The sequence below is a fragment of the Salvelinus sp. IW2-2015 genome, linkage group LG35, assembly GCF_002910315.2.
Source record: "Salvelinus sp. IW2-2015 linkage group LG35, ASM291031v2, whole genome shotgun sequence".
Lineage (NCBI taxonomy): Eukaryota > Metazoa > Chordata > Actinopteri > Salmoniformes > Salmonidae > Salvelinus > Salvelinus sp. IW2-2015.
In genome coordinates, this window is record NC_036874.1 from 2,539,509 (window position 1) to 2,551,088 (window position 11,580).

The window sequence follows — 11,580 nt, forward strand, 5'->3', positions numbered from 1 at the left end:
GCACAAAACAAGGGCGGGTAAACTAGCTTTAAATAAGGAAGCCCATCAGGCAAACACAAATAGACACAGGTGCAACTAATAAGACAAAACAAACAGAAAACGATTAAAAGTGATCGTCGGAGGCTAGTAGGCCGGTGACGACTACCGCCGAGCACCGCCCGAACAGGCAGGGGAGCCAACTTCGGCGGAAGTCGTGACAATGTGGGCTATTTTTATGCTTCTCGTTATTAAGTTTTGTTTTAGCGTCTCCAACTTTCAGTTTTGTATAACAGCGTCAAACAACTGAAACAATATTCTTGGTTATGGAAAATGCTGCATATTTCACAGCGGTTTAGATGGTGCAATGATTCTCTACACTATACTAGCTTATTTTGTCACATAAACTGAAATTAGGCAAACATTTAGTTTTAGCAACCAGGAAATGGTGAAGCAGGAGTGAATCATCTCACAAAGCTCCTGTTTTCTTTGTTGTGCTTCTTTGTAAACAAGCACTTGACTGGCTGAAACAGCTGTTTTGTGAAACTAGTACATGTAAGCTTCATAGTGAAAAATAATGTAACGGGAAATGAGGAATGCGATCTGTTTTATCTATTACCTAGTGCATAAGTTGAATGCAGATATTTATTTAAGAAGTACAAATATTCAAAAACAACTGTATTGGAAAATCAAACAGAGCGTATTTCTAAATACCCCGGGATACCGTATACTGCTCAACCCTAGCTATCTCCATTTTAAAGTAGTCAATTTTCTCCTTCATTGGGTGATTGCTCCCAACTCTAGAATCCTCACCCAGTTCACTAATTTAAAATAGTGGAAGCCCTCAATGGCAATGCCCATGATAAATGGGTTATATCTATGATGAGTCCTCTGTGAAAATAGGCACAACTCTGATATAAAGTTGTTTTGGGTAAGTTGCAGAAAGGCCACATGCTTCCTCTTATATCAGTAATAACCAAAGTATTACAGAACGTATATTTTATCAAATAAGCGGCACGTAGCAAATTAGCAATAAAAAATGTTTGTTGACTAAATTCGACACCTCGTGGACTTATTTTCGTAGACAGATTTTGACCAGAGTAAAACCTCTCGCTTCGCCTCTTCCTCTCTGAGGGTCAATGGGCACAGTGCAATTTGGAGGTTCCTATCAATTCCAATAGATGCTTGGCCATTTCCCTCACATTAGTATTCTAGGAGAACTCAATATACAGGCTAGCTAAAATGGTCTCCATTTGCCAGTTGAGCTGAGGGTGATTCGGGTCTTCACTCCCCTACGCACGGCAGCTCAAGAAAATCAATTGGGTTTAGCTGTTTGCACGGAGCAACACAATGAGTTCATCTCATCCCTCTCAAACAGTGGACTTCTTATTGGACAATCTTGGTCCTGCTTTTAACTGTTCAGATTCTTCATTGGTTTTCTTTCACTCTCTATTTTGGCTTGTATTTGTGCATTTACTGTGACTTGAAAACCCAAAGATCTCCATTATGTTTGTAAATGATGAAGTGCTGAAGAGATTTTAATTGTTAAAGGTTGAAGATATATTTTTTTGTATTCCTCATTTTTATATAAAATATTTATGAATCCTACACAATAAACATACTTTACCTGAATCTTCTGCATGTCAATTACCTCCATTTGTAATGGACCGATTCGTGTCTCTATAATAGTTATTGCATAGTAAGTATTATCTGAGTCTATTGTGGGGCCATGTCCCTTTACACAGCAGCCTGTTGTGAATGTGGAGCTCTCATAGCACTCATCTCCTCCCTGCTGTGACTAGCATGTCTACCTGGAGACGAGATGTAACAAGAGACCGAGGTGACATGACAAGCTGATATTGTCACATTATACCTAGKTTTGTCACAGCAATATCCTGTTACCAGGGGAGCTGGGCGTGTGGGTGTAGGGAGGTGGATATACAGACAGTGGGGGATCTACAATCACATCTGTCTTCATTAAAAGCTACACTCCACCACGGGAATAGGAGAATCAACATAGACAGCTCTTCTAATTGATGTATTCATCAACTTCAGTACATAAGCAGCTTTGTTTGTACCTGTTCCCCCATGACATACACACAACACACACACAGCATACTCACTGCATCTCCTCACCGTGCCAACGTACAGTACAGTACTCAAACCACGCTGTTCTTTATCTGAAATGGTTTTATTTAAATATAAATATGTGTACAAAGTTACAAGCAACAATAGCTCATTTTTAGCAAATAAAATCCTTAATACATTATTAAAAAAACAAAATGAACCAAACCAACAAATGGCAATTAGTTGTGTTCCCAAAAAGAATTGTTCATCTTTCTGCATTCAGTGATTGATGAACAACGGAACAGAAAGAGAAAAATTCTGGACCCAAATAAAATCAATCAAGATATAGATTTATGTATATATAATATAAAGATACTTTACAGTAAAGCAGCTTACAAGCTGTACATTAAGGCTTATATAAAATATAAAAATAAAGACGAGCGATGATCTTTTTTGAAATCACTTGGTTCACTTAGTGACGTTTGTTCTCCAATTGGGCCGACTGACCAGTAGCGCGGCTCTCGACKCAAAATGGCAGTACAGGGTTCCAGTAGTGTCCAGAATCGGAATGCAACTGAGCCAGGTGCAGTAAGCAGTCTCTCAAACAAGCGTAATGGACATGGAAAATAAATGCTGAAGAGTTTCACTAGACACATCATCTGCATGCAACAGAGAAAGAATGGGGCTTCTTCACCCATTTGTACAGTTGATCTAGTCAGTATTTCAGGGTAGTACTGTGTTTTTGTAAACATATTGAAGCTACTTGATTGTGTCATAAAGACTGGCGTGTGGATGGTGTCTGAAGAGGGACAGTTTCACAAGTAGGTCCCATCTTAGCCTGTTCAAGTTGAGACTGCACCTTGAGATTATTCAAGTTCAAGACTGCCACCATTTTACAAWRCACATTCTCTGATTGTTCTGGAAATAGTCTCCATTTAACAATCTGGCAAACACAGAAGTAATACAGTACTCAGAGGAATTCATCTCTATCCCTAACGCTTTCAATACACTGCTATGTACTGTAGCTCACCATCTTTGGGTTTTTCTATTTCCTTTTCTTGTCCACCAGGGTAGAATGATAACACACAGGCTGTCTCTCTATTAAGCGAAGGCTAGGATACACATTCTCTCCATACCTCACTCTGCTTTCACTCCCCAATAACCCACACACAAGCCAAACGTACTGTTTTGCAGAACGGTTTATGGCTGCCACTGTGGAGCTCAGGCTTCTTTAAATGGATAGAGAGACACGAATGTGCTTAGAACTCCTTTCACATGCCGACAAACAACAAATTACCACAATGTGTTGACTTTTCTTTTTTTTAAACGAAGACGTCTGCATTTTTTATTTTGTTCAGTCTGTTATAAGTTCTATTTGTCTGAGCAGTCTGTTCTTTTTGAGAAATGTTAGCTAGGCTCCAGAATCCAGTTAGTTTAGGCCACCCAAAGTCATGAGATGCTCCTGTCTGGTGATTTCCAGTTTGCCTTCCTCCCATCCCCTCACTGGTAAAACAAAACCAGTGRCATGACAGAATAGCAGGCTCATCTCTGAAGTAGCAGACACTGTAGTAGATGATTTATTGATGGGGAATGACTCCATTGGYACTCCATTGGGACCATTCAATCCCAGAATGACAACTGAATAACAAATAAGGAAGGCAATCCCTGTCACCTACATCTCCTTCCAAAACGTGTCCAGGAGAAGGACCAGCCATCCAGTCCTCTCTCCTCATGTTAGTCTGGCCWCACTTCCTATAGAGATGACCAATGCTTCCCCTTTACATGGCCCTCCGCGCTCCACCCCCTGTTCCGCTGTCCAATCAGACGTGAGTCTGCATGCGTTGTGACGGCCGTCCGTAGTCGGACTGCTGGGAGGAGACCTGCGATGATGCATATGAGAAACGGGAGGAGCTAGACACCTTGCTGGCCTGGTCCGATTGATCGTAGGCGTCCACCTTCTCGTAGGAGGCGGGCTTGACGTAGCTGGTGAAGGCTCGMCCGTATGTGGCGGCGGTGGGCAGGTAGGCAGAGCCGCTGTAGACGGGGTCGGTGGGGTAGATGGCTCCGGGCTGGGCTGCCGCTGCCTGCTGCTGCTCYTAGGTGGAGCGGGCRCCTGTGGTGGTGGCGTAGCGGTGGGAGAAGTCGTAGATGCGGGGCTGTGTGGCTGCCACCACTGTGTGCTGGCCGTACAGCGGGCTGGGGGASGGCAGCTGGGATGGCGTGTAGACAGGACGGGGGTTGGGCACGTAATCTGAGAAACCACTGCGGATCACCCGGTCCTCGTGAGCATGCACGTTGTAGTAGCCGTTAGTMGGGTCCTGAGGGGAGAGGAAATAACAACAGGGTGTTAAGTTGTTCAACCGCTTTTAAAGATACAGTGTGTATATAGAGATTTCAGACTTTTTKAAAAKKKKCAGCAAAACAGCATATGCAACAAATGCTCAACGAATGATTGCAATTTTTCCCATGCATGTATATTGTATAAGTGAGTGTTTCTCCTTACGGTTTTTACCTTGATGTCGGACCTCTCGTCCTCGTCCTCCTCCAGCAGGTCACTGTGTTCCGTCCGGGACGTCCCAGGAGACTCACTGCTGTTGGGGGCCTGAGGGGGAAACAACAGGCCCTACAATTACAAAGGTGGAACATCTTAGACTCAAATGAACATGAGCACAACAAAATGACTGTACTGTGTYTCATCACATCATCAKAGTAAWATACATTATATATATCTGTTATATAAAGATGAAAAGGTARTTGAAAACCTACTGAAAGTGATTGAACGGAGGCATTTACCATGGGCTCCTTGACATCCTCCTCATCATCGTTGCCACGGGTAGCYTTGTGGTCACTGTGCACAATCTGAACTCTGATGTCACTCTTTGAGAGGCGTGTGCACTTTTTACCTGTGAGGATTCAAAAGAGACAGGTGATTTAGAAACGATTCTAAAACTGCTTTTCATGCCTGTTGCTTTTATAGAAAAGGATTTGATTGTGCTCCTTTCATGAAGTCTAAAATAACCATGCATCACTAAGATTTGGGGTCAATTCTATTTCAATTCAGTCAGTTCACATTGATTGAAAAATATTGAGTGAATAGTCATTTACTGAATGTCAATTTATTTCCTTGAATAGGGTGAATTGACATGGAATGTAGCCCAACCCCAGTATGGCCCATATCTGACCTTCGACCTCACCTTTCCCGGTGTGCCTGCAGCAGAGAGAGACCAGGGTGACGACACAGATAAGCAGGACACACCCTCCGCCCACCGCCGCCCCAATGATGATCAGCATGGGCAGGGCCTCTGTGAGGAGAGAGAGAGAGAGGAAAAGAGAGAAGTGTCAGGATCTTGCTACTGATCAGAGAGAGACAGTGAAGGAGGCAGAACCAGATCCAGTCTCCTCTCCTCTTCTAACGCCACTCTACTCATTCCCCCCCAACTAATCTCTGCCAACGCCTGCTCCTATATAAATTCATCTGCAGTAAGCCTCATGGTCCCTCAGAAACACTCACGCACGCACACGCACGCACGCACACACACACACACACACACACACACACACTTAGAGCCCCCTGCGTCCCCACAGCCCCGGCTATTGTGTCTAATCTCTCTGGAAGAAGGGTAACAAGGCCTGACATGCAATGAAGCAATAGACAGTAATCTAATTAGAGATTCCAGGAGAGAGATACGGCACACCGCTCAACTCTCCCGAGACCCCGGCTGAGCTGCCTTGATGTAAATTGCTGGCGAGGACCTTATTTTTGGTGTCTACTGCAACAAAGGCCTTCCTTCCTTACTTCCGCCAACTCCAGTGTGCAGAGTGTGTGTTTGTGTGTGCATATGTGTGTGTGTGAGTAAGTAAATTGTGGTTTAAGTAAATTTGAAGAGGGTGGCTCTCACACACTTAGAGAGAGAGAGAGAGGGAGCTAAGGGACCGCCGGCGGCTCAGCCTTGGGACACCTGTGGCCTGATCTAATTGACTTTAGTCCCCGATCAATATCTATGTTATGGGCCCAATGTATTCATTAAGGCCCACCATCTGCTGATTAAATTATATTGATTAAAATAGTATAATTAAGATAAGCACTCGATTGGAGTTCTGCTTTGACCTCATCTAACCCCTCTCTCTTCCCAGCACCGTCTCTCCATAGTGCTCGTCTTAGTGAGATTGGTCATGCTGACTGTGTGAGATGATAGATAATAAGGACCCCTGTCCAGTTCCTACCCGTACCTTGCTCCTTGAGGGTGACCAGCGCGGTGCCTGTGCCGAAGCGGTTCCATGCGGTGCAGTTGTAGCGGAGCTGGAAGTCCTGGGCCAGGGTCTCAGACAGGACCAGGGAGGACAGGACCCCGTGGTCGCTGGTCACCGTCTGGACAGAGAAACGACCGGAGGAYCCCGAGGAGAGGGTCACYTCTCCAAARGTCCACACCTAGTGAGAAAGATGGGAGATGAACAACAGGTGAGTGGCTAGCAGCGCTGTCAGAGCTCAGATCAACCACTACTTCCCATGCTTAGATCAATCACAGGTACCCTCTAACCAACCACCCTCCCTCCTTCTCTCTTTCCTTCTCTCTATTTTCCTCCCTCTCCATTCACCTGGCTGACATTGCTAAGGGCCGTAGGTCTAAATTGCCTCCTACGTCTTGCCCTGGAGGTAAGCCCTGTCAGCCTCTAAGCCCTGCCAGACCTGTGAGGCTGTGTAAGATGCTCCTGTCGGTGCTGAAGCTTCTCTCCTGCTGCTAGGTAAGGTCTACGGGGTGCCTGCCTCTCACTCCCCCTCAGACCCTAATTATCCTCTGTCAGAGCTGCCCACGCACCCAGGGTCACAACGGGGTCAGCACACCGAGGCCTGATGGATGCAGCGCTAATTGAGCCGTGCGGTTTGGCTGCAGCCTGCATGAGGGCCGGCCCCCTTTCTAGTTACCTTTCTGTTCTCTCTCCCTCTCTCTCATCCCCATTGAGTGATGAAGGGATGATGTGTGTGTGTGTAGATGGGGGATTCAGTGTGTATTAAATGTGCACACACTTGTGTGCGTGAGCACATGTACGCACGCACACACACACACACACACATACACACACATCATTGAAACAGGAAAGACAGGAAAAGACAACAGGCTCACTTACAATCTTGTCAGGCGGGGGGCTGTTTCCCACCAGGCACTCTAGCTTGCCCTTGGAGTGCTTGACAGCGTGCTGTGTGGCGTCCGCTGTAATGATAGGTGGGCCTGGAGAGAGAGAGAGAGAGAAAGTGTTTGTGTGAGAGACGTGGCGAGAGACGTGACGAGAGAGACGTGGGGGAGAGAAAGAGGGAGATTTTGAGACATTGACATATTAAACACAGATGCATTGTCAGATGGTTGACACATATTATGCTTGAGTAAACATTCTACATAGATAATACCAAACGTGCATCTTTAATATTCTACATCTAAAAGTCAACAAAAAACATCATGTTGAAAGTGGTATTGAATTAGCCCTATTTTCAGACTATTGAGACTAATATGAGACTTACCGTTGACAGTGAGTGTGACGTCCCTCTCAGCCACACCGATGCGGGGGACGATGGCCTTGCAGGTATACGTCCCAGCATCCTCCTGGGTGACAGCCTTCAGCTGCAGGGTGTTGCCATTACTGAGCACCTGGGGAGGGAGAGGAGGGGAGGGAGAGGGGAAAATAGAGAGAGAGGGGTAGACAGGAGGGATAAGAGGAGAGGGAGGGGAGAGAGTGAGTGTCTTTTTAGCAGCAGTTCATTGGGGCAGTTGTTGCAGCAGAACGGATGTGGCCGTACGTACAGTCTCTCCAGCTCCTACACTCTGTTTCAGTTTAATTTAATGGTGGTGACAATCACAGACATGAAGCACTCCAGCCACTGCTGCTCTGACTCCAGCTACAGCCTCCTCTGGAGTGACCATGCTGCTGTGGAGATTGTCCTAATTAAACGTTGCCGGCAGAGCATAACGTTATCATGGTGTGAGTGGGCCGTAGCCTTTAGAGGCTGCGACAGTTCGCTCTACACTTGCGCACTCGTTAGCTCATTGATCCCACCATTCCATCAAGCTGTGATTAATCCATTTACTCTCCCTCTATGCCCCTCGTCTCCCTCCCTCCGTCCTTTCACTCCCACTCTCCATTTTTTATTCAACCACAATTATAGAGTAACCTAATGAATCCGTTACTGGTAGCTGTGTGAGGCGTGGTGGCCGCGGTGTGTGTGGATTAGAGAGCACTGCCTGTTCTTTTCTTCCCGGAGAGCGTTGGTTCACTCTGGGAGATGGAGATGACAGCATGGCTTTTACAGCATCGCCTGCTGGCCTGCAGCTCTCTTCTCTTTAGCGGTGGCGTTTTTAGCAAAAGCTGCCTCTGAAATCCGATGAAACACCGGGAGAGGCTCCCTGGAGATAGCGCTGATAGTGTTGCCTGYGGTGGGGTGGGAGACCTTGAACCAGGATGACGCAAACTAAAGGTGGAACTGGGCTGTTTGTAAGCTACCTCACATAATCCTCCCTAGATGTTCTTTGTGCTGTGTCTTGGTCTGGGTTGAGGAGCGGTTTGAGAAGCTGTTCTCGGAGTGGGATGTGAAATGTGTCGGCTGGTTTTTAACTAGTGTGTCTCAACTGTGGATGTGATTGATTTAGTGGTCACGTTGTTATGACAGAGTGTCACCTCCCCTGCTGTCAGCAGTGTGAGAACCTGACAGTCATCACACACACTGCCTCTGAAGGTTTAGCTCTGATGTCTGAGGGCTTTCTCTCATTACACACTCGCATCCGACACACACACACACACACACACACACACACACACACACACACCACACACACACACACACACAACACACACACACACACACACACACACACACCACCACCACACAACACACACACACACACACACACACACACACACACAGTATAAGTATTGATTGAGCTACTTGTCTTACTACGCTGAGCCCTGTTTGGTCCAGGCCAGGGTGAGGGGAGGGTTGCCTGTCCAGGTGCAGGTGAAGGCAGCGTCCATCCCAATGTCCACGTTCATGGGCTTGGGCTCCGACAGCAGCCTGGGACCAACTGTAGAGGAGCCCAGGACACCATCAGAACTAATACAGCCCTTATTCACCATTCATTTATGACTTTATCATATCCCCTAAGGCCTTTTCAAAGCATAAGCACATGACACAGTATCCTCCAAAGACACGATAACTCTTGTGACGAGGTTGAACATGTGTTCACAGACACACTACTCGGATTACACTATAGGCTACTAGTACTGTACTATGATGCACTGATGTGCTTCACTCACATTGTACATCCACCAGGGTGCTGACGTTGGTGCTGCCCACTGAGTTGGACACTTCACAGGAGACAGGGTCTGTGAAGTACGAGTGGTCTACCGTCACCTCCAGGCTGTCCCCGTTCGCCTCCGAGATGGGGACTCCTCCCTTGGACCACCTGGACCACCAGATCACCACATCACATAGGGTTTAAATGTCAATTTACCAACATCACCATAGGGTTAGAATGTCAATTTACCACATCACATGGGTTAGAATGTCAATTTACCACATCACATAGGGTTAGAAGGTCAATTTACCACATCACATGAGGGTAGAATGTCAATTTACCACATCACATAGCGTTAGAATGTCAATTTACCACATCACATAGGGTTAGAATGTCAATTTACCACAATCACATAGCGTTAGAAATCAATTTACCACATCACATAGGGTTAGAAGTCAATTTACACATTACATAGCGTTAGAATGTCAATTTACCACATCACATAGGTTAGAGGTCAATTTACCACATCACATAGGGTTAGAAGGTCAATTTACCACATCACATAGGGTAGAAGGTCAATTTACCACATCACATAGGGTTTAGAAGGTCAATTTACCAACATCACATAGGGTTAGAAGGTCAATTTACCACATCACATAGGGTTAGAAGTCAATTTACCCAACATCACATAGGGTTAGAAGGTCAATTTACCACATCACATAGGGTTAGAAGGTCAATTTACCAGCTCACATAAAGTTGCAAGGTCAATTTACCACATCACATTGGGTGACAAGATCACTTTGGTTTACCAGAACATATTGGGTTACCATGTCACTTTGGGTCACTAGATAATTTTGAGCTGTGCCATAATAATAAAGTCCAAACTGGACCAACTAAAAGGCTAATAGTTCCATAATAATGCAGTACACACTGACTATGAAAGAAATGAACCCAATAAAGTGTAGGTTGAGGTGCTGTTTTTTACCTGTATCCTGTGATCTCAGGGTTGGCAGAGGCAGAGCAGATGAACAGAACCTTGGCTCCCTCCATGACAGTCTGGGGCTGGACGGACAGGGTCACTGATGGYGGGTCTGCAGGATGGAGGGGAGCACACAACATTACTGAGAGGTGAACATAGTARGTGTCATATCTATCACTATGGAGGTGTCACGACTTCCACCGAAGTCGGTTCCTCTCCTTGTTCGGGCGACGTTCGGCGGTCGGCGTCACCGGTCTTCTAGCCATCGTCGATCCACTTTTCATTTTCCATTTGTTTTGTCTTGTTTTCCTACACACCTGGTTTTCATTTCCCTCATTAATTGTTGTGTATTTAACCTTCTGTTCCCCCCATGTCTTTGTGTGGAATTGTTTGTTGTAAGTGCTTGTGCACATGATTACTGGTGCGCGTCGGGTTTTGTACCCATATTGGTTATTTCTTTATGCCGTTGGTTTTTGTATTAAACTGCTCCGGCTATTACCTAGTTCTGCTCTCCTGTGTCTGACTTCCCTGCCACCAGTTACGCACCCCTTTACAGGAGGATTCTACAGTATATGAAGGCTGAATATGTGTCAGTCAAGGGAGAAGGAACAGGACTAAAGGAAGCTCTGTGAACACTGGAGGTATGTGTCACTGAGCTAGGACCTATATGAAGGGGTGTGTGTTTGTCACAGAGAGGTTAGTGTATGAATCATTGAAGGGTGAGCGAGTGCATGTGCAGGCAGGCAGGCAGAACTAACCACTCTTCATTAACTCTAAAGTGGTGCTGGGTGAAATGTATTTATTCAACCAAAGCCCTCAACTAATGCCTAAGAGTATATAAAATAAATATATTATAGATGATATATGTGTATAGGCTACTACCTAGTCGTTATTGGCAGTAATATTTGTCACTATAAACTTTACCTATAGGACTATGTCCCAATATCCACACTAGCATACTAGTATCCACAATAGCATACTAGTGTCCCATGGACAATACATCAGTACATACTAAGTAGTATGCAAGTGTGATAGTGGTAGTTGAATGTATTTGACTCTGAATTCTCCGTCCTCTGACAGAGTGTTTGTACCCAAGGTGTGTCCCCATCACTGGGCGAGGGCACTACAGAGTGTTGTACCCGAGGCACTACAGAGTGTGTCCCCGAGTGTGTCCCCATCACTGGGACGAGGGCACTACAGAGTTTTGTACCCGAGGTGGTCCCCATCACTGGACGAGGGCACTAACAGAGTGTTGTACCCGAGGTGTGGCCCCAT

General features: G+C 45.8%; 1 protein-coding gene across 1 annotated transcript in view; it reads right to left on the reverse strand.

Moving 5' to 3' along the window:
- Positions 1-2,154: 2,154 nt before the first annotated feature.
- The window catches only part of kirrel3l (kirre like nephrin family adhesion molecule 3, like), a 49,851-nt gene continuing 40,425 nt past the window's right edge, over positions 2,155-11,580 (reverse strand). Inside the window, 11 exon segments of the mRNA XM_070437309.1 lie at positions 2,155-4,361; positions 4,547-4,666; positions 4,810-4,946; positions 5,226-5,345; positions 6,268-6,472; positions 7,171-7,271; positions 7,559-7,685; positions 7,956-7,959; positions 8,990-9,113; positions 9,346-9,494; positions 10,312-10,487. Coding sequence (XP_070293410.1) covers positions 3,864-4,361; positions 4,547-4,666; positions 4,810-4,946; positions 5,226-5,345; positions 6,268-6,472; positions 7,171-7,271; positions 7,559-7,685; positions 7,956-7,959; positions 8,990-9,113; positions 9,346-9,494; positions 10,312-10,487 — 1,761 coding nt within the window. The 3' untranslated portion in view covers positions 2,155-3,863.